Source organism: Oncorhynchus tshawytscha, linkage group LG04, assembly GCF_018296145.1.
Source record: "Oncorhynchus tshawytscha isolate Ot180627B linkage group LG04, Otsh_v2.0, whole genome shotgun sequence".
Classification (NCBI taxonomy): Eukaryota; Metazoa; Chordata; class Actinopteri; order Salmoniformes; family Salmonidae; genus Oncorhynchus; species Oncorhynchus tshawytscha.
In genome coordinates, this window is record NC_056432.1 from 25,639,313 (window position 1) to 25,663,949 (window position 24,637).

At 41.8% G+C, this 24,637-nt stretch overlaps 1 protein-coding gene across 1 annotated transcript in view; it reads right to left on the minus strand.

The window, feature by feature from the left end:
* The window catches only part of LOC112248416 (transmembrane protein 132C-like), a 196,302-nt gene extending 175,947 nt beyond the window's left edge, over positions 1-20,355 (minus strand). Inside the window, exon 1 of the mRNA XM_024417419.1 lies at positions 19,327-20,355. Coding sequence (XP_024273187.1) covers positions 19,327-19,402 — 76 coding nt within the window. The 5' untranslated portion in view covers positions 19,403-20,355. The remainder of the gene's footprint in view (positions 1-19,326) is intronic.
* Between the last annotated feature and the right edge of the window lie 4,282 nt (positions 20,356-24,637).

The following is a 24,637-nucleotide window of genomic DNA, read 5'->3' on the forward strand; positions in this document are numbered from 1 at the left end:
ATTAACAAACATAGTCAATAACACAATAGAGAAAAAAATGTCTATATACAGTGTGTGCAAATGAGGTAAGATAAGGGAGGTAAGGCAATAAATAGGCCATATTGGTGAAATAATTACAATTTAGCAATTAAACACTGGAGTGATAGATGTGCAGAAGATGAATGTGCAAGTAGAGATACTGGGGTGCAAAGGAGCAAAAAAAAACAGTATGGGGATGAGGTAGTTGGATGGGCTATTTACAGATGGGCTATGTACAGGTACAGTGATCTGTGAGCTGCTCTGACAGCTGGTGCTTAAAATTAGTGAGGGAGATTTGGGTCTACAGCTTCAGTGATTTTTGCAATTCATTCCAGTCATTTGCAGCAGAGAACTGGAAGGATAGGCGGCCAAAGGTGGAATTGGCTTTGGGGGTGACCAGTGAAATATATCTACTGGAGCGTGTGCTACGGGTGGGTGCTGCTATGGTGACCAGTGAGCGGAGATAAGGCAGGGCTTTACCTAGCAAGACTTATTGATGACCTGGAGCCAGTTGGTTTGGCGACGAATAGGAAGCGAAGGCTAGCCAACGAGTACATACAGGTCGCAGTGTGGGTAGTATATGGGGCTTTGGTGACAAAACTTATGGCACTGTGATAGACTGCATCCAATTTGCTGAGTAGAGTGTTGGAGGCGATTTTGTAAATAACATCACCGAAGTCAAGGAACGGCAGGATAGTCAGTTTTACGAGGGTATGTTTGGCAGCATGAGTGAAGGGGGCTTTGTTGCGAAATAGGAAGCAGATTATAGATTTAATTTTGGATTGGAGATGCTCAATGTGAGTCTGGAAGGAGAGTTTACAGTCTAACCAGACACCTAGGTATTTGTAGTTGTCCACATATTCTAAGTCAGAATCGTCCAGAGTAGTGATGCTGGACAGGCGTGCAGGTGCAGGCAGCGATCAGTTGAAGAGCATGCATTTAGTTTTACTTGCATTTAAGAGCAGTTGGAGGCCACGGAAGGAGAGTTGTATGACATTGAAGCTTGTCTGGAGGTTAGTTAACACAGTGTCTAAAGAAGGGCCAGAAATATACAGAATGGTGTCGTCTGCGTAGAGATGGTTCAGAGAATAATCAGCAGCAAAAGCGACATCATTGATGTATACAGAGAAAAGAGTCAGTCCGAAAATTGAACCCCCATAGAGACTGCCAGAGGTCCGGACAACAGGGCCTCCGATTTGACATGTTGAATTTCACTTTAAGGTCTACAACTGTTGTATTCAGCAAATATGACAAATACAATTTGATTTGATCTGAATGGGACATTCCTTAAATATGAAGAATGACTTAAAGCTCTCTCATCCCTATGTATTACCAACAGCGTATCTATCATAATATGTCATTAATAAGGGCTATTGAATATGTGCCCTAGTGTCAACAATAATAAATATATTTTTTATTTCAAGCATCATTTGAGAATGATCTATGTTGTTGAGCCACCAAGAAATGTAAGAAAGTGGCAAAAGGCACTAGGGGACGAATCTACACACGATACAATATGATATTATTTTCGCTTGTTTACTTTTCTAGGGCCGTATAAAATCTATGCTATGGAAAGTTTGGACGGAATTACAGAAGACAGAGAATAAAAAAGAAATTCAACGATATTCAAAAATGTATTGAACTTAGTAGTAAATCCACTAAATATAATTAACTTTATTATTTCATTTGCCCTAGTTAATCATAAGACATGAACAAAATGCTTCAGTGATTTGTAGTTTCCTGCAACTTTCTGAAACAGCACAGGAATGCCCCTGTCTGTGTGTGTCTGAGGTGCACACGTACGACTACACTTTATGTAGCCATTAGCGATGATGCTAATGATAACCATAGAGATGGAAAGGCTTTCCCAAAAACCTTCTCAATTAAATGTTAACTACAAAGTAGCCTATGCCTACATGCCAGAATGATATCACGATTATTTGCATCAATCCATTGGCTATTTGTTTTCCAAACTCTGCAGTCACATGCACACTACAGAAAATCATCCAAACAATGGGCTCTGGCTGGTGCACACTTGAATTAAAGTGCAACCCACCCGAAAATCTAAATTTTGTAGATTTTTCAAGACCTCAAAGGTGGTCTCCTGAGGTGGTTTAAGCATTGTTGTGGACTTAGAACATCCAATTTGGTTGTTTTTCTATTTAAAAAACAAACAATTTTGAGGCCGAAAACCTGATTTTTATTTTTTTTAAACAGAAACCTGGAAAAACAAAAACAGAGAAAACAGAATTTGGGGATTTTTGTTTGATGGAATCGGGCAGAACAAAATTATTTTTACTTTTCCCACAGAAAGAGGATAATTTAGACAGAGTCAATAAGAGCACTTTTGGAGCACTACGAGAATCACTTTAAACTGACATTTTCCCTAGGCGCTATTACCCCTCCCTCTCTATCCCTGAGATGAGCAAAATTACATCTATAATAACTACTCATGTGCAAATTGCTGTGTGTAGAACAGTTTCCTCTTCGACTATAGTGGTGAACCTGCTGTAGCTGTTTGCTGCCTGACCTTAAATAGATGGCCACATTCTACACCGTAAGAGCTAATAAAGAGTAATGGGCCTGTGGCTTCACTAAGAGAATAGCTATTTTTGAGTTTATGAGAGAAAGCATCATCTTGGAGATGAAAGAGTATTGACCAGGGAAAAGTAAACAGCAGCAGGAGTAGCTGTACTCCTTGGATGTGTTTGGTAAAGCTGTGGGGCAGAGAAGAGAAGAACCCCGGCCACCACATTCTCGTCCCAATGTGCCTCGCTGTGAGAGACAGCGGGGACACCATTAGTTTCTAAAAAGGAACGTTCAGGTGCTGGGATGAGGCCTGATGTGTCTGGAACACTGTTATCACAGAGGTTATCAATCAGTGAGTGACCTGGGCTGGGCTGTAGACATTACTGGTCTCCTGGATGCAGAGAAGAAGGGCTCCATTGTGCCAGAGCAGGCAGAGCACACGGCTGTAGGGGAGGATACAAGGCCAGGCCAGAGAGCTTTTGGCCTGGACAGGGAGGATGAGACAAGCACAGATTTGTGTGCCAATCAGTATTCCCAGGGCCACTCCGGACTTTTCTAAAACATAAACTGGCCGCCTAATGAATCTCTTGCCCTCACACTGCCCTTTATTGCAAAGTGATATCGTAAATCAGGGCAAACACAGGGCCTCTCGGAGGGCAGAGTGAGTCGGCCTCTTTGTGTGCACTGAGGGACATTTAATAATGAGAGCAGACCAGGGGAATAAGTGGACACAAACCCACCAAAGATCTATACGCTGCTGCTCAGACAACACACTGCTCAGACAACACACTGCCCAGACAACACACTGCCCGGTGCAGGGCACAACGGGTGTAAAAAAATTAAGTATGTAACCAAATAAAAATGTTCCAGTAAACATTACGAAGATGAGAAAATGCAAAACATTTTAATTGTAAAAAAGATATAGTTCATTTCTCCGCCGGTCTCACTACAGGAAACACACACTGAAATCTTCATTCTCGCCACATCTGACTAAGCACAGGTCAATAAAATGCTGATTACACTTTCATATCACCCAAAAGGATTGCTCTCAGACCACAACTTGAAGCTCAGCAATATTCATTGCAGAAGATTTACAGTGTAAAATATGAAGACAAAAAAGATCAGATACATTGCTGTAATATAAGGAATTGTAGTGACTATCGTCATCGGGCTGTTACATTATGTCGGGCATACACTAACCGATTTTTCCATGAATTCGACACATTTTTGCTTTCGGGTGAAATCATATAAACTTGGGCTAGGATCAGGTAGGTCAAGACTCGCGTCGTTTGAGCGGGTAAAGGACGCACTGTTGTTCCGTTCTCCAGACCCGTGACAGATTTCCCAATAATTATCTGCCTTGTCAGAAATGTTGGTTGTGCATCTTGTAGTATGAGCAGTGCTACGACACAATTGGGCAAGGACTACTGCCAATAGTCAAAGAGCACTCAGCACGTGAGACGAAAACAATGATGGCGAAGAGCAGAGTAAGAACAATACGCACCGTGTGGACCGAGGTAATGGGAGACAGATTGGTGGAGCTGTGGAGAGAATGTGGCTGCCTTTTCAATATTACCTCCTAACATGACAGAAACCAAAAAGATAACAGCTGGGGGGGATAGTCAAGGATAGTCCTTACCAGAGTCGAGTCTATTGCTCTGGTCCTTAACAGCTACAAGTGGCCATGACAAACCACTTCACTCTCTCTTCATTGGGACAGTATAACACCTACAGTACCAGTTGACCTCCTGTCATCTTATCACAAATCAGGACATCTACAGAATATTGAAAAAATATTACTACTGACTTCACACAATGTCATTGATGACAAGTAATCAAAACTACTCTTAATGATAATTGTGTATACAGAGGAGTAAGAGGATCTGTGGAACAATCACTTGCCTAAGAGACCTGAGGACAATAGCTACTTCTCCAGTCAGAGGCTAAGCATCTAGCTTGGCATGTAACCCTCTCCTCTTTCTACTACAGAAGACACATACCCAGAGTCTAAAAATGGCATATCAAATAGGTGGCTGTGTGACGGCAGGCAAGAAAGTAATCTGCACACTGCCACACACACCTTTTCAAACCCTCCCGTTAGTCATTTCCCCTCAAAATGCTAAAATCTGTCAAATAGATATTTAAAAAATGTGAAATATTTAACAGGATATTTCTACAGTACAGGTCTCTACATGTGACTATAACAACACAACACCTCAGTGTAGCAGTAGCAACCATTTGTTGTGCATGGTGGTGGAAGGAAGTGTGCGGGTTTAAAGCCAATGACTGACTGAGCTACAGGCTTCTTTAATGGCTGTGAGAAATGGAGGGCAGCTCACATTAGAGGATGGAGGACGTGTCAGTTGGATTCAGCCTCAGGATGTTCTTTAATACGCCACCACAGTTCAGACACCTCACTGAGATCAGATCATCCTAGGCTGCCAGGGAAGAGAAGCTAGTATCTCACACCAAAGTACAACTACAATCAAACATCTGTCTAGAACTACAAAGCTGACCAGATATTCCTTTCATAATTTGTTTCACATGACTTGAGTTTCTTACTAACCGGGTACTGTGGCTGTACTGTAGCTGATGAAGGAACGCAGGTGAAGGAACGCAAGCTTTAAAATAGTGAGCTGGTGCATTAAAAGCCAGTGCAGCATGGTAGCTCAGTATTATTTTACATTCACACAGGCCCTTCTACCCTCCTGAATATATTGGTAAACCTTTCCCAGGGTCACCCATATTACCGGACAATACATTCTACAACATGACAACACTGCATTTCTATGAAGGGAACCAGACCAGAAAAATCACTTTTTCTACTAGACCTTACTCCTGGCTTAATCCGTCTTTTCATAGTTTCTGCTAATTTGGCATTTACTGAAAACAGAACCTTACTATCTTAGTTATGTATCTATGGAAATATTGCAATCCTTTGAAGAAAAAAATCCACAGACAGTAGGTTTTGAATGCGAAAGCCATTACAAAACATACAAATAGCCTTAAATTATTTATTTTCATAACCCATTATTGAAAATGCGGTAGAATAATCTATCTAAAGAGGAAGTGTGCATTCACCTCACTGTGGCTCTTTCCTTTTTAAAATAACCTTTGTTGCAGCTCCAGATGGACTGGCTCTAAATCTGTGGTTAAACCCAAAAGCTGTCAGTGGGAACCAAGTAGCTCTATTTTTTTCCAGGAGAAGAAAGCCATTAAGGACACAACAAGGGGAGAGGGGAGAGGGAGTATTCTATTTCAGACTAGATCACAAGGAAAAGTGCTGTCTTGCTTCAGACAATGTCTCTTAAGTAAAAATAAATATTTGTGCGAAGGGCAATGCTGAGCACATTTTATTTTCAAAGCCCTCTTACCTGACTGCCAAGATGGACAGTCAAGCAATCTAGTCTTGAGGAATGCTACCGGGACAATGCTGTTATCTCTCCCATTCCACAACCATGGAGCTTTTCATGGTAAAGCTAAAGTTAAAAACAAGAAGTAAAAAAGCAGTGAATACTATCATCAATGATGTGAGATGCTCCAATATTATTGCTCATAATGAGGACCTATAGCCCCTTTGAGTCACAAAAAAATTGATATAGAGCTTAAAATAGGACATTGCCAATCACTGCAATACCAGGATGTTCCCTTGTAGTTTTAAAGGGGCAATCAGCAGTTGCTACATACATTTTTGGACTTATAAATTAATGTACCCATTGATTCTTGAAGAATTTAACTTATAATGCCTCATGAACTTAGTTCAACTGTTGTACACCATCATAACCCAAAATATAAACTTGTTTTACTCCAATGGTGGTCAACAAAGTAAATGTAAACAGCTAGCTGGCTAACTAGGCTAGGGGTTAAGGTTAAGGTTAGGAGTTGGGTAAAATGATTAATGTTAGGGTTAACTAACATGATAAGTAGTGGCAAAGTACCTAAAAACTTTTAAGAAGTTGAAAAGTTATCCGTGATGAGATTCAAACTCGCAACATTTTAATTGCTAGACGTTTGGGTTATTCGCCAGCCCATCCGTGAAGGTCTAAGGGGCCATTCTTAATTTCTTCATCCGCCTGAGGTTGTGGAGGTGCTGTTATGCCTTTTTCACCACGGTGTCGGTGTGGTGAGACCATTTCAGGTCCTCAGTGATGTCCACGCCAAGGAACTTTAAGCTTTGACCCTATCCACTGTGGTCCCGTCTATGAGGATGGGGACATGCTCCCTCTTTGTCTGCTGTAGTCCATGATAAGCTCATTCATTTGGTTGATGTTTAGGGAGAGGACTAAGTAGATTTTATATCATATTTTGTCTGAAACTGTTCAGCTCTTTGCTTGTCATCTATGGGTCTGTATTTATTGTATATGTATTAAGCAAGTTATTACTGTAGTTGGAAACTATACATTTTCACTGATTTGATGAAAATGTTTCATAGATTGCATTTCCACTATTAATGAAGAAAAACAGCTTTCCGGCTCAGCTCATAGATCTGTGAGGGAGGGAGGGAGGGAGGGAGGGAGGGAGGAGGGAGGGAGGGAGGGAGGGAGGGAGGGAGGGAGGGAGGGAGGGAGGGAGGGAGGGAGGGAGGGAGGGAGGGAGGGAGGGAGGGAGGGAGGGAGGGAGGGAGGGAGGGAGGGAGGGAGAGGGAGGGAGGAGGCAGACAGACAGACAATTTGTGTGTGTGCACATTTGTTGGTGGAGGTTATGCACATTAATTACAGCACACACACAGAAAACATAAATGGAATGGGAGGAAAAGCACTGACTCAATATATTGAATCCTACTGTAAGATAGTACATTCAGAATAGGCAAATTGCTACCTCATAAAACAGTCATTTATAAGGGCTAAACATACCCATTCTTTTATTTTATTTAATGAAATTAATTTTCTCATATCTCCCCCCCAAAGTTCAAACTGTAATATGTTTTTCTCAACCTCACCCCTCTTTTAATTGAAAACTACTGAACGGTGTCCCAATGGGACTGCTGGCTAGGAGAAATACCCATCTTCCATCCCTACCTCTCATCCAGATGCAATTCGGGATCAAGCATGGATAGTCTACATTTGGCAGCATAGGCACACAAACCATGCTGTCTCCTCCTTCAGCTACTGTGACTGTCCCAGCATTAACTGTATCCCTGTCAATTAATAACCTTGCCTGGCTACCCAGACTCCTTGCTCTGGCCAAATGCCAAGAGTGTGCAAAACTGTCATCAAGGCAAAGGCCGTCATTGACGGCTTTGAAGAATCTCCAATCTAAAATATATTTTGATTTGTTTAACACTTTTATGGTTACTACATGATTCCATATGTGTTATTTCAAAGTGTTGATGTCTTCACTATTATTCAAAAACATAGAAAATAGTAAAAATAAAGAAAAACCTTTGAAACTTTTGACTGGTACTGTAAGTATTCAGACCCTTTACTCAGTACTTTGTTGAAGCACCTTTGGCAGCAATTACAGCTTCGAGTCTCCTTGGGTATGACGCTACAAGCTTGGCACAGCTATATTTAGGGAGTTATTCCATTATTCTCTGCAGATCCTCTCAAGCTCTGTCAGGTTAGATGGGGAGTGTCGCTACACAGCTATTATCAGGTCTCTCCAGAGATGTTCAATCGTGTTCAAGTCCAGACTCTGGCTGGGCCACTCAAGGACATTCAGAGACTTGTCCCAAAGCCACTCCTGTGTTGTCTTGGCTGTGTGGTTAGGGTTGCTGTCCTGTTGGAAGGTGAACCTTCGCCCCAGTTTATTTATTTATTTATGTTACCTTTATTTAACTAGGCAAGTCAGTTAAGAACAAATTCTTATTTTCAATGACTGTTCAGGGGCAGAATGACAGATTTGTACCTTGTCAGCTTGGGGATTTGAACTTGCAACCTTCCGGTTACTAGTCCAACGCTCTAACCACTAGGCTACCCTGCCGCCCCAGTCTGAGGTCCTGAGCACTGCGGAGCAGGTTTTCATCAAGGATCTCTCTGTACTTTGCTCTGTTTATCTTTCCCTCAATCCTGACTAGTCTCCCAGTCCCTGCTGCTGAAAAACATCCCCACAGCATGGTGCTGCTACCACCATGCTTCTCTGTAGGGTTGGTGCCAGGTTTCCTCCAGACATGACACTTGGCATTCAGGCCAAAGAATTCAATCTTGGTTTCATCAGACCAGAGAATCTTGTTTTCATGGTCTGAGAGTCCTTTAGATGCCTTTTGAGAGACTCCAAGCAGGCTGTCAAGGCCTTTCACTGAGGAGTGGTTTATGTCTAGCCACTCTAAAATAAAGGCATGATTTGTGGAGTTCTGCAGAGATGGTTGTCCTTCTGTAAGTTTGACCCATCTTAACAGACAAACTCTGGAGCTCTGTCAGAAGATAATCCATTCACCTGACAGGTGTGATATATCAAGAAGCTGATTAAACGGCATGATCATTACATAGGTGCACCTTGTGCTGCGGACAATAAAAGACCACTCTAAAATGTGCCATTTTGTCACACAACACAATGCCACAGATGTCTCAAGATTTGAGGGAACATGCAATTGGCATGCTGACTGCAGGATGTCCACCAGATCTGTTGCCAGAAAATGGAATGTTCATTTCTCTACCATAAGCCAGCGTCCAATGTCATTTTAGAGAATTTGTCAGTACATCCAACCGGCCTCACAATCGCAAACCATGTGTAACCATGCTAGCCCAGGACCCGCCACATCCGGCTTCTTCACCTGCAGGGTTGTCAGAGGGGGGTGCGGGGGGGGTCTGCAATAAAGCTTTCCAGTGCGTAGGCCCGGGGGGTCTGGGGTTCCCTCCCAGGCCCACCCATGGCTGTGCCCCTGCCCAGTCATGTGAAATCCATAGATTAGAGACTAACACATTTATTTTAATTGACTGATTTCCTTATATGATCTGTAACTCAGAAAAATCATTGAAATTCTTGCATACTGTGTTTATAATTTTGTTGAGTATACTATGAGTGTGATATCCACTCTCATATGATTCACCCATAGAATTAGGAATTACAATCAAATCACGTGCGCCAAATACAACCTGTTGATTCAGTGTTTGTGCTTTATCCCTTCTCCAGCCTTGTGAGGTCAAAACAGAGGACCTCCGGCTTGTCAATCTGTCTGGGTTCAAAGCTATGGTTTACCATGCAACATTTACAACTGGGCTCTCATTACTGTGTGGGGTGGGACCACCCAACTCATTACTGACTGTAGAAGGCATACACTCAGAATTGGGATAATCACATTATCACTGGCTACTTACTGCCCAGTTTCTTTATAAAAAAGATGTTCTGTACTCAAGTTGAAGTTCACAAACCTTCATATCAGATTGTCCAAGTTTTGCTTGGCTGGTTTCCTACTGTACATATGACAGATCTGACTGTTGGTGTCTAGGTCCAACATACAGAAGAAAAAAAACATTCAGCTACATTTGAAACGTGTCTAATTATGAGGTATTCAAAATGACTTTGAAGCAGCAAAGGTATTATGTTTTCATTACTGCATTACTAGAGATGGTATTACAGTTGCAGACAGCCTTGGAGAAAATACTAAACCAGCACAACATGATATTAGATATTAATGCAACATGCGCTTGGAGGCATTTAAGTTAACCTGTACGCTTCATTGCATACACTGTCGGCTTCTTTTACAATCTGTCTGTCTCTAATTTGACAGCCTCTATCCCAATTTTAAGTGAACCATCCAGTTCATTTCATTTTCATGATCAACTACCTATCCATTGTTAGAATATAAAAATGCATAATCTGGGACACTGAAAGATGATTTACATCTTGGTATAAATCGTATGGTGTCCACCCATCAACCCTGCTGAATTTCAAGGCAAGCTGTATAGATATCTGAATTGTTCTCCCCAAAAATGCATCTCTGCTGGATAGATCCATCTTTGGCATGCACATTTGTTTTGCATCTCTTTTTCGGAATGAAAAATTATGCACAGGTGGCTGGACGAAGGTTTACAGACCATCAGAGGGAAGTCTCTGTGAGTAACAGTCAGCATCTATTGGAGGAATCAGAGCTAAATGCATTAGAAGAGGCAATGACAGGTGTATATTCTCAAGGGCCATTTACTTCTTTGTGGTGAGGTGTATAGACTGTCAGGATTATGTTAAGTGTGGAGTCTTGACACCTCTCTGTGATTCAGAGTGAGGCTGTTACTGAGAGCTGGGGATGAGTGAGTCAGAGAGCATTTAGAAACAAAAAGGTTAGCCGAAAGTGCATTTCTCATTCTCAGGCTGGAGATCTTCCAAGTAGATTTGTAGATTTGCTTATCATGTTGAAAATTGATAATGCCAGATATTTGTGTCACATTTTATACACGGTTAATATTCTTTGTTGACTTCAGCAAATACAAAAGCTCCTTCTACAGGGTATCATTATCTGTGATGGAATGCACTTTTTTTAAAACGGTTGGACTTTAATCAAAATGTCAGTCTGTGGTAATGGACAGAAAGGGTATTTGGGCAGGACCTGTACAGGGAGACAACAGCTAAATGGATGGACATGGCTGCTTTATTGGATCAAATCAAATCACATTCTATTCGTCACGTGCCTACTTACAAGCCCTTAACCAACAATGCAGTTTTAAGAAAATAACTGAAAAAAAGAGATAAGGATAACAAATTATTAAAGATAATAAACAGGACACGAATATATCTGCTACTCTTGTGCTTGAAGATTCAATGTCAAACCAAACACGGACCCTCAGATAACCCTTACATTGAAGGTTGTTTTAGTAGGCGATTTTACAAGACTTTAAATCATATCGCTCTCCTCTCCTGCCAAAACAGGCCCCCTCTAGCCTCTGCCATCTCCCTCTGATTTGGATCAGAGTGGTGCAGTGGAGGGGTTTACTCACCAGGCCGGGATATATGAAACCATGACTCACACCATCTATCTGCCCCATACATTCTCTGTCCGTTCACTGGTGGCTGTGTGGTCAATGTTAAAACATCCTCTGCTTTTTATGTGCTGTACACCAGCTTTTATTGAGAATTGCATCATGTGATCTGTTGAAACTACAGAAGAAATAGACTCACTGATTGATTGTGTTTGTGTCCAACTCTAATCAGTCATGTAAATGGCCTGAGGAACAGAAGTGTAACTAGGAGTGAGGTTCTGAGTGTAATTGGAAAGCCTGAGTGTTTCTGTGTCTCCAATCAACGTGCCATAATCCTCTGCTCCTAATCAGAGTGGAGGTAATGGCCACTCGGAGCTCAATCAGTACATCTGCCTTTCACACAGGAACTGGTTCGTCTTCATTAACTCCACTGAGTGAATGTTCATATCGTCTACACTTATTTTAAACAAAGAACACCAAAACCACTGAGGCCACATTCAGTCAGAAACCGTGTCTGTGCACTGGTCCTGTTCATTTCTAGCCAACGAAATGGTGGCCTACGTGGCTGTACTACATGCAGAACATTCTCAAACACAAATTCCATCCTGCTACCCTCCCGTCCTGTCTTAGCTGTTTGATCCTACACAGCAGTTGCCGTGTCCTTGTTGTGCCAGGGGCCTGTGACTCCTGGGCAGTTCTGTCATGGCCGTGTGGCATCAGTGAGTCAGGGGCGCCCTGGCAGTCACAGCGTCCAGCGCAACACAGAGCTCTGTGGGCTCCGTGCAGAAGAGGTTGATTTGGCACGGAGCACGACCTTCCCCTCTACACCACTATCTGCTCCTGCATTCTCTCCTCCCCTCCTCACCCCAGGGCCCCCTCTAACACAAATGTGATGGGGTCTCTACAGAACACTGAGAATGAATGAACCCAAGGATAACAGACGATTAGCCAGAGAAAATGATTACAATGTGATTCAAATTGGATGCAAAATGTATGAAGATATTAATGTATCTCTGAATAATTTAGTTCATCACTGTCTGCTTCTTTTACGATCTGTCTGCCGCTAATTTGACTGCCTCAATCACAATTTTAAGTGCACCAGACAGTTAATTTCATTTTCATGCTCAACTACCTATCCATTGTTAGAATATAAAATGAATAATCTGTGATACAATATGTAGAATCTATGAGAATAGAAAGGTTCAGAACTTTTATGAAACATCACAACAGTTGAAAATACATGGCAAATTGAAATCAAAACTGGATGATGTTCAGAGATAGATGGGAGGGGTTGAGTGGCGCTGAAGGATGGGACTAAAAACAAACCAAATATAAAAAACCCTATGATGTCTACCCAAGGCAACCCTGTTGAATGGAATTCGAACCCATTCCGTCTCTCTCTCTCTCGCCCTCTGAGTTGCGTACAAATCCTCACAACCCCAGCAAAAATCTCACTCAAAATACTTCAGAAACAAAACAACAGTCCTCTTGCCATTACTACCATCATCACCCACTACTGGCAGTGATCCACAGACAGAGGCCTTAGAGTGGTGCTGTGCTGCTATGGTTACTAATCCTTCAGTTACAATGTCAGTGAAAAAGTACAACAACCAAACACTTGAAACAGTAACAGCAACGTCCCCTGCTCTGCCATGATGATACATTCCCATGTCTTATGTATCCTTTTTTACACCAAATCCGAGAGCACCAGAGATTGGGAAGTGAAAAAGGTCTCGGCTATTTATCTAAAAACATGCATTTTTCTTGATCTGGTTACCCAGACTAGGATGTAGATATACCATACAAGCATTCAAAGACTCCCAAAATGTCTCTACACAATGTTCTCATCTCATGGAAGCCTGATGAACACTATTTAGATTTGTGAATGCAAATATATTTTGGTGAAAGTGAATTAGCCTATTTAATTATGTACTAACATTCAGAATGCTGTTAGAGCTGTGTCTGTCTCCAATTATTAGCAAGGATCAGAAAAATGTAATTAAAAGACACGGCCTCCTCCGGCTGTGCATGATATGCTTGGTTTGGTCTGCTCGTCCCCGGCTGTGCATGATGTGCATGGTTTGGTCTGCCTGTCCCCGGCTGTGCATGATGTGCTTGGTTTGGTCTGCCTGTCCCCGGCTGTGCATGATGTGCATGGTTTGGTCTGCCTGTCCCCGGCTGTGCATGGTGTGCTTGGTTTGGTCTGCCCAGCCCCGGCTGTGCATGATGTGCATGGTTTGGTCTGCCCAGCCCCGGCTGTGCATGGTGTGCTTGGTTTGGTCTGCCTGTCCCCGGCTGTGCATGATGTGCTTGGTTTGGTCTGCCTGTCCCTGGCTGTGCATGATGTGCTTGGTTTGGTCTGCCTGTCCCCGGCTGTGCATGGTGTGCTTGGTTTGGTCTGCCCAGCCCCGGCTGTGCATGGTGTGCTTGGTTTGGTCTGCCCAGCCCCGGCTGTGCATGGTGTGCTTGGTTTGGTCTGCCCAGCCCCGGCTGTGCATGGTGTGCTTGGTTTGGTCTGCCCAGCCCCGGCTGTGCATGGTGTGTCTGTTTTTGCCTGGCCTCTGTGTGTAGCAGAGGAGTCTGCTGAGGGGAGAACAGCTCATAATAATGTCCGGAACGCAGCAAATGGAATGCAATCAAACACCTGGAAACCATGGTTTAATGTAATTTATACCATTCCACTGATTCCACTCCATTCATTACCACGAGCCCATTCTCCCCAATTAAGGTGCCACCAACATCCTGTGGTGTGTGGGTTGTGTTTAATTTAGATTGCTCCATAGCATGCATCTCCAAGCTTATCTATTGGGAGTCGCGCACTCTCGCGACATCAGTCAGTTCTTCCATGGCCTGCATACTCACCAGACATGTCACCCAGAGCTTGTTTTGTATGCTCTGGATTGACGTGTACGACAGTGTGTTCCATTTCCCGCCAGTGTCCTGCAACATCGCACAGCTATTGAGGAGTGGGACAACATTCCACAGGCTACAAACTACAGCCTGCATGAGGCAAATGGTTGTCACACCAGATACTGACTGGTTTTCTGATCCACGCTCCTACCTTTTTTGAAGTATCTGTGACCAACAGATGCATATCTGTTTTCCCAGTCATGTGAAATCCATAGATTAGGGCCTAATGACTTCATTTCAATTAACTGATTACCTTAAATTAACTGTAACTCTGTAAAATCTTTGAAATTGTTCCATTTTGCATTTCTATTTGTGTGTCGTACAGACATACACATATATTATATATACAGTACCAGTCAAAAGTTTGAACACACCTACTCATTCCAGAGATTCTTTATTTTTACTATTTTCTACATAGTAGAATAATAGTGAAGACAGCAAAACTATGAAATAACAGTCATGGAATCATGTAGTGACCAAAAAACTGTTAAACAAATCCAAATATATGTTAGATTTTAGATTCTTCAAAGTAGCTATCCTTTGCCTTGATGACAGCTTTGCACGTTCTTGGCATTCTCTCAAACAGCTTCATGAGGTAGTCACCTGGAATGCATTTAAATTAACAGGTGTGCCTTCTTAAAAGTTAATTTGTGGATTTATTTTCTTCTTAATGTGTTTGTGCCAATCATTTGTATAAGGGTGGTATATAGAAGATAGCCCTATTTGGCTAAAAACGAAGTCCATATTACAGCAAGAACAGCTCAAATAAGCAAAGAGAAATGACATTCCATCATTACTTTAAGACATGAAGGTCAGTCAATCCTGAAAATGTCAAGGACTTTGAACGTTTCTTCAAGTGCAGTCGCAAAAACCATCAATCGCTATGATGAAAATGGCTCTCATGAGGACCGCCACAGGAAAGGAAGACCCAGAGTTACCTCTGCTGCAGAGGTTAAATTCATTAGAGTTAACTGCACCTCGGATTGCAGCCCAAATAAATGCTTCACAGAGTTCAAGTAACAGACATCTCAACATCAACTGTTCAGAGGAGACGGCATGAATCAGGCTCTCTTCAAAGGGGTGACACTAGACCCAAACTGCTACAGACCGATATCTATCCTACCCTGTCTTTCTAAGGTCTTCGAAAGCCAAGTTAACAAACAGATTACTGACCATTTCGAATCCCACCATACCTTCTCCGCTATGCAATCTGGTTTCAGAGCTGGTCATGGGTGCACCTCAGCCACGCTCAAGGTTCTAAACGACTTCATAACCGCCATCGATAAGAGACATTACTGTGCAGACGTATTCATCGACCTGGCCAAGGCTTTCGACTCTGTTAATCACAACATTCTTATTGGCAGACTCGACAGCCTTGGTTTCTCAAATGATTGCATCGCCTGGTTTACCAACTACTTCTCTGATAGAGTTCAGTGTGTCAAATCGGAGGGACTGTTGTCCGGACCTCTGACAGTCTCTATGGGTGTGCCACAGGGTTCAATTCTCGGGCCGACTCTCTTATCTGTATACATCAATGAGGTCGCTCTTGCTGCTGGTGATTCTCTGATCCACCGCTACACAGACGACACCATTCTGTATAGTTCTGGCCCCTCCTTGGACACTGTGCTAACTAACCTCCAGACGAGCTACAATGCCATACAACTCTCCCTCCGTGGCCTCCAACTGCTCTTAAACGCAAGTAAAACTAAATGCATGCTATTCAATCAATCACTGCCCGCACCTGCTCGCCCGTCCAGCATCACTACTCTGGACGGCTCTGACTTAGAACATGTGGACAACTACAAACACCTGGGTGTCTGGTTAGACTGTAAACTCTCCTTCCAGACTCACATTAAGCATTTCCAATCCAAAATTAAATCTAGAATCGGCTTCCTATATCGCAACCAAAGCATCCTTCACTCATGCTGCCAAACATCTCGTAAAACTGACCATCCTACCGATCCACGACTTCGGTGATGTCATCTATAAAATAGCTTCCAACACTCTACTCAACAAACTGGATGCACTCTATCACAGTGCCATCCATTTTGTCACCAAAGCCCCATACACTACCCACCATTGCGACCTGTGCGGTCTCGTTGGTTGGCCCTCGCTTCATACTCATCGCCAAATCCACTGGCTACAGGTTATCTACAAGTCTCTGCTAGGTAAAGCCCCGCCTTATCTCAGCTCACTGGTCACCATAGCAGCACCCACTCGTAGCACGCGCTCCAGCAGGTATATCTCACTGGTCACCCCAAAGCCAATTCCTCCTTTGGTTGTCTTTCCTTCCAGTTCTCTGCTGCCCATGACTGGAACGGATTGCAAAAATCTCTGAAGCTGGAGACTCACATCTCCCTCACTAGCTTTAAGCACCAGCTGTCAGAGCAGCTTACAGATCACTGCACCTGTACATAGCCCATCTGTAAACAGCCCATCTATCTACCTACCTCATCCCCATACTGGTATTTATTAATTTATGTATTTTGCTCCTTTGCACCCCAGTATCTCTACCTGCACATTCATCTTCTGCCGATCTACCATTCCAGTGTTTAATTGCTATATTGTAATTACTTCGCCACCATGGCATATTTATTTCCATTTGCACTCACTGTATATAGACGTTTTGTTTTATTTTTTTCTACTGTATGTTTTGTTTATTCTGCAGCGATGTCCCATCCCATCTGGTTTGCACTTTGTGGGACAATCATGTGTTTTTCAACAGGACAATGACCCAACACACCTCCAGGCTTTGTAAGGGCTATTTGACCAAGAAGGAGAGTGATGGAGTGCTGCATCAGATGACCTGGCCTCCACAATCATCTGACCTCAACCCAATTGAGATGGTTTCAGATGAGTTGGATCGCAGAGTGGAGGAAAAGCAGACAACAAGTGCTGAGCATAATGTGGGAACTCCTTCAAGAGCTTCCTCATGAAGCTGTTTGAGAGAATGCCAAGAGTGTGCAAAGCTGTCATCAAGGCAATGTAGAAAATAGGAAAAATAAGGAAAAACCCTTGGTGTCCAACTTATTTTACCTTTATTTAACCAGGCAAGTCAGTTAAGAACAAATTCTTATTTTCAATGACAGCCTAGGAACAGTGGGTAGCTGCCTGTTCAGGGGCAGAACGACAGATTTGTTCCTTGTCAGCTCGGGGGTTTGAACTCACAACCTTCCGGTTGCTAGTCACACGCTCTAACCACTAGGCTACCCTGCCGCCCCAGTGTACTGGATATTATTATAATTTTTTATAACTCCCCTTGTCTGCACGTCCGGTAATCCCGTACATCCCAGTATGGTACAGAAACAGTATAACGGTATGAAAATCTAGATACCGCCCAACCCTATGTCTGTCACATGTAGCTGGGTTTGAGAATGGGGTGTAGAGAACTGTTGATGCTGACAGAAAATCAGTTGGTTCTTGAATTTCTGTTGTAAGCACTTAGCCTTAAGAATTATGTTGAAAGACTCCCATGACGAAGCTATCCGTGTGAGGCGTTAATATTGGTCAACTATAATTGGCTCCTTCTACGAAATGAGTGCCTTTTGTGTTCCTTTGATATTTCAATGATAAATTGTGCACAAATCTTGAATTTTAAAAGCCTTTTAAATGTATTGACGTGCCCTTTAATACAGACCACATGTAGAATTCAATCAATCTGAAAAAGTGCAAAAATGCACAATTTTGACATGCACCCTCTTGACTTCCAGAATGATTTTAACCCACTTATCCCAAACACTTCACCACATGTCACCATCATCACCATTGTTTTCACCATCATTAGAAAGCCCTAGTTATTTTGTTGCTTTGACAAAGTCATTTCTGAAGATTATGTATTTAAATGTCATTAGTGATTTATTTTAAAGTGAAAAAAGAAAGAAAAACCTGTCCCTCATTTTAAAGGTCAACTCTGAACTGAACTCATTTTAATATGGGGAAACTATTCCTTTTTAAATAATTATTTCATACGAAACATTGAACATCTAAGCTAATAATCCAATCATAGAGTAAAAGCAGGTGAGCTGGTTGTACTATTTTGGGCCTTTTTCTGTTGTTTTGTGGGTGGAAAACTGAGTTGGTCAATCCTGTTACCCATACATAGACAGGCTAGAAATGTTTTAACAATTTCATTTATTTTTTAAGCTTGCATTTGATTGCCCCTCCCTGTTGCACATAAACAAGCTTCCAGTTCCCCTGTCAGAAGGGGATTTATGACTGATTTAAAGGAGTAGTTCACTACTTTACAACATTATGTTAGATGGTTCCCTTCCCTGACAATAGGCTGTGGGCCAGTAATCCATGGTTCGGTTTTCTTTAAACAGCCACTACAATCTTTAGCTAACTTTAGCCACCGTTAGCTAAAAAGCTATGGAAATGACAGGGCATCACATCCCCTGTAACCCCCCAAAATAATAAACTCAAATCAACTCCTGTTATTTTTTTAAATGGCCAAATCAAATGTTCACTATTACTACCATAGATGTTTAGCTGGCGGTGGCTATATTTAGCTAAAGTTTGCAGTGGTTGTTTAAAGAAACCGAACAATGGGTTAAAATGTATCCTGGCTCATAGACTACTTTCAGGGTGAGGAACCTTATAATAACATGTTGTAAAATAATTAACAACTGCTTTAAGATGAAATGATCAACCCTGTTAAGGTCAACCCTGTTATTTTATTTGCCACTTAATAGGCACTTAGAAAAACATGTTCTTTATTAAAGTTGAACGTGTTCTCTTTATGATAGAATGTTAAAATTAAGTGAAATCTAATGGGGGTTTTTTCACCAAGTTACACATCTCAAAAGGCACAGTATTGGTGGTACGACCCAATTCACTAGATGAACACCCCATAAAATGATGTTTATAATAAGAGAAACATAAAACACAATTGTAAAGCTTAAGCATCCCAGAATGAATAAAATATTAAATTCTTCAAATATCAAAATCATAGAGCTAAAATGAGTTGCATGTGTGCATTGGTCACAAAACACATGGTTTAAAATAATGTTACACTTACCCCCTAAAAGTACCATGATTGATTGTAGCGCATGGAGATGCAACATGTTTCTGTTCGCCTCTTGAAAAAAATCCATTTAGATTTAGTGATAATGGATAAATCAAAGGGGATTCAAATCATAGACTTGGCTGCATCAAAACTGACTTCTGGATTTTTACAAATGTCCACTGACCATCCAAATGGATAGTTTATTAAGTTCCAAAAAGTCATGCCCGTTTCTATAATCCAATGTGAACAGCCTTCAGCAAAAGGTGACCATATCTGAATATCGAATGTAAATGAAAACGTGGCAATATGTAGTAAATATTAAGTCATAAAAATAGTTGTTAAAAGTTGCAGTTTACATGCATATTGCTTTCCAGATAACTGAATAACGCACGGTGACTTCAGCGTTACCTATCGACAAAATAGTATTAGTAGCCTATTGGTTTTCTGCTACATGGGATCATGAAAAATCACCCATGGAAGCCGTTGTCACAAAAATACAATTTTTACATAGGGATTATATTACTGGATTTTAAATCCAGTCTTCACCAGTTTGTCATCCCTGTCTCCTCTGCATCGTTTGCAGACCGATGTGAAGTTTCTTGGCGATGCTTAATAGCTCTTATCGTCGAACCTCAAGAATTTCACTGAGAATCGATTATACTTTGGCTGCAAAAGACTCACGGTGTGATAGAAATGCACAAGAAAGTGTTTTCATATAGTTGTTCAGATGTCCTGTCACCCGTCGAAAAATAAATGTTTCAAATCACGAGTCGGCTAACTCCAATACGTGTTATTTACAGCGGGAACAAAGATGAATTCCATGTCGGATACAGTACAACATAGCGGTCAGTTAGTTGTTGTTGTTTTATATCCGTTTTTTATCAAACTTCGGCACTCCATGTGGCCGCTGACTATGCAGTATGAAATACTTATTTGCATTTGTATCCGCTTGTATCCATGTGCCCTGCTGCAGATATACCCAAGCTATAAAGACCTGACACTCCGCCCTCTTAAATCCATCCTCCTGGCATAATGCACATCGTCAACATCCTTTGTATAAAAATAAGAGGGAATTGAACACAAATCACAACTTGTATTGGCAAATGCTGGTCTAGGGGGCGTGTAGTGTGGAGTAAAGGCGGACCGACTGCTCAGCACCCCACGCACGCACTTAAAATGTTGAACATTTGGCCTCCGGAGTGAGGCAGCGGTCGAAGGCACTGCATCTCACTGCTAGAGGCGTCACTACAGACCCTGGTTCAATCCCGGACTGTATCACAACCGGCAGTGATCAGGCGTCCCATAGATATATGTGCATTTTACGCAAAGCATATTGTGCATTTTACGCAAAGCATTTAGAAACTTTAGCGCACTCACAAATGGTCCTGCTATTAAATTTGCCAAACAATCTGCATACACATAACTCTGCTACTGCTGCTTATGCTATAGGAAATATATATTTTTGTAGTTGGATAGCCTATAGCCCCAGGCTACCTGGGTAAGAATCTAACATGGGGCAAAACGCCCAAATCGCAACAATTACGTGTGGTTTTGTATTGTCTCTGTCTTATGTCGACTTTGGGCTGTAGAAGTATCTCTTCCAATCTGACCTCTCGAGAGCCTTGAAAAATATGTGAGAATTACTTTGACATTTATAAATGACAACTTGACAACTGGCTAGGCTACAGGTTTGTCTTGTTTCTTCTTCACGCAGTAGCCAAGCTCTAGCCTAGAGTGCAGATATTTAGGAAACGGGTTGTTACCATATCTAACACATTTCTTACAAACTAATATTCAAAAGCAAATTTACCATGTAAATTGCCAAACGGTTCAGGATTCTCACGTTGAGTATATTCAATTGTTCTTCTCAATCTAAAATCCTGTCCACTTCTCAAGATTATGCTGATTGACAGGCAACAGCGACACCATGTGGACTACAATAAATGTTTTTTTTTAATGTACGGGGCTGATGACACATTGAAAGACGCAGACCGAGCCTCTCCATCTAGCCAACTGTAGTCACTATAGTCGGAGACCCAACGTGAGACCGGCCTGTACATCCTTAGAATACAACTGTTCATAGATGTATTAACTTCGTTCATTTCATGATATAGACCGTTATTACCAGTGCTAACATATTGTCAACTGCAAAACCTTAACTACAGGACAATTAATTATAACCTTAATTTTTAAAAAGTCAAGGTAGCCAACATGAATCAATCTAACCCGTGTATTCTGATCATCACTGCCAGGGCATCTTGCATGATGTGACATTGTCGCTATACTTTGAAGATCAACCTGAATAGGTTAAATTGTATCCTGCCAGCATTCAGAGTGACCGAAATGCCACCAAGACACAAACACATCATAAACCCATCTATTTTGTCATGCTCAAAATCAATTCTACATGACAGGGACTAACCCTCAATCAGTAGTGCCATTGATTCAACAACATGTTCTATCACACACAGACATGAAGTGTGCGTCAGCTTGCTCTCACCAGATGATTAATTACATTTTGAAAACCATACAGTTGAATTCACAATGGGAAGTATGTTGCCTTCTTTGAATGACAAGGAGAATCCCAAGCAAAATCCTATTGAATATGAGCGCTAAATGCAATTATAATCTGCCTAGTTCAGTCGTTCTTTTCATGTTCTTCGCTCTTTCTGAGTGCTCTGATATCTCTTTTCAAGCCCAATACACGAGGTGAGGATAACATCCACAGGGCAGCCTGCATCTATTCTGTCCGTAGGTAGGAAAGATACATTAAACATGAAACAGACCCATATCATAAAAGTCTCGATTGTACTGTACCTCGATCAATCTGCTATCTATTCAGATGCAAGTCAGAATAGAGTGAGCTCAAGCTGAGCATATCCTGCCATCCTCAGTACCTTGTGATGGTGTTCACATATCTAGGATCCATTGACCAGCATTGATATACAGTTGGCACCACCACTGCATTTCAATCAGCTATACTCGTTCTACAATGCTCGCACACTATAATTGTTTTTATGCTGTTTATTATGCTTTCAGGTTCTATCTCAAATTCCATCCCTCCCCACGTGGAACCAATGTTTTGGTTCCATATGAATGTATGAAATGTGATCTCTGGGAGGGAAACAAATTCACTCTCGAACATCTGTGAAAAACATTAAAAGAGTTGGAAGGAGAAAGCATTGGCTCACAAAAATGTATTTCAGCAGTAATGGTGAACTGGCATGTTACTCACATGAAAGCTGGCGCCAGCCCAGAGGCAGCACATGTGCATCTGGGCCCCACTGAGCCCTGGAAGCCAATTCTACACTGAGATCTATTCTACTTCTGAAGGTTTTCATATGCTCCAGACTGGGCCTCAATGTCTAGGGTTACACGGTCTGTGGCTGCAAGTCATTTTGAAATACAATAATATACCTTTAACTCCCCATAGATCCACATCTGCTAAGTATATTAGTATTCAGGTCTATTGGTTAAGGGAATGTTTTTGTACATGTGGTTAGGTTTTTAACATGGACATTGGCATCAGCTGCACACCACATCAATTTACTTCAGACTGATGTAAGGGAATGTGAAATGAAGATGGATGGGGAGGTTTAAAGACAAAGGAACCTAAGAGAGATTTGTAGATAAAGACATTGAATAATCATTCTATTTATAAATCTATGAATAAATCACCCTATGTACCTTTGGGAATTACCTGACTCTTAGGGACGAATCTTAGTGACTCCATGTGTGAACAGAAACTTTTGTTCCCCCCTCTGACCTTTAGTTCAGAGTTGCAATATATTCCCCCTTTATATGTGTAATGTAGTGAGTAGTTCCCTTGGGGCCACCCTGAGGTGGCATCCTTTATCCATGACCTTAGCCAGGCTCCCTTGCCTACTGGCCCTGACAGCCCCACAGAAGTTGACAGGAGCCCCAAATTCATCATCACACTTCATTCTCCTCCTCTATCTGATCTATGATAGCGCTAATAATAACCACTGGCACTGCAGACTATTCCCTGTCTCCTTTGGTGCCCAGTACACCTTGAGCCTGTGCAGATTACAGCCACCTATTCAGAGTGAAGGCCATTAAAATTGTATTTACTTATTATCTTCACTCTGTGTGCCAGGAAGATGCCCACAGGGGAAGAATAAAGTGACCTTCCTATGACCCTCAGTAAGTCACAGGAGGGTGTGTTATGCTACTGCTCCTCTCCTGTTGATTTGTTCTTGTTGCCTAACCTTTAAAGCAAATATGACTCACTTAGACACAGCACAAAATAACATCTTCTATTTCAAATAACATACAGACCTGAAGTGGACTGGCCATGTCTATGGTTAATGTTGTAAACATTTCATAGCCAGATGAACATGAAAAATCTAATCTGTCAATGCATTCTGCAAAAACAATTGCACAATTATTATGCAACTTCTCAATAAGCACAGCTTTAGGAACCAAATATCTCCCCCTGAGAGAGTTTTGATCAAGCCAGTTGACTGACTCTCATTTTGAGTGACAGTTCAGCAATTTCAATAGGACAAATGGGACAAGGTTATCTTTTTTCCTCATTCTGCCTTACATGGGCAGTTATTTCTTATCAGGAAAGAAGAGTCATGACCTGCTTAGGGCATGCTTAACTTTCCCTGACCTTTCATACAGCTGATCATTTCCACCCAGATTCTTTTCTCTTCAATATGCTGCAAGCACAAGAGGATATTGCGTAAAGACTTACTGGACTGATAAATCCACTGCTCAGAGTGCCAAGCACAGGGGAGACCTTCCCAAATCTCCCCCTCACTTGATTACCATTTCAGTCTGCCACTACCTTCATCTTGCCAAGGGCACTCTATTACCTTGCAATGGTATACAGTCTGTGGCTATAAAAGGTGTATGAGCAAATAGTTTAATTTGAACGTAGAACATTTGACTCATATTTAATTCATTACATATTCATATTATATTCCTCATTCACATTTATTCTTGACTTTAATGCATTGCCCTCTAGAAAATGACTCTCAGCTTTACATAACCTAATTAGAACTTACCTTATGTCCTGGTAACACTCTCAGTTTGCTGGGTATGGCATTAGTCTTCTCTGTGTCTCTGGCCTCCCTGGTAGCACCAGTTGATGAAAGAGGGAGAATCTGAAGGTGCCCCAGCAGCACTAAATGATTGTCTAATGGATTCCTACTTTACTGCTGGTAATCAAAGGTTCAGCGGGGGCACATCTATCACTGAGGGAACAAATACAAGTCTTGTGTTCTACTTCGTCTCACCCAAGGAGGAACTGTGGACCAAATAAATGGCTGCCTTGTTTCAGGAGAGACCGGATCTA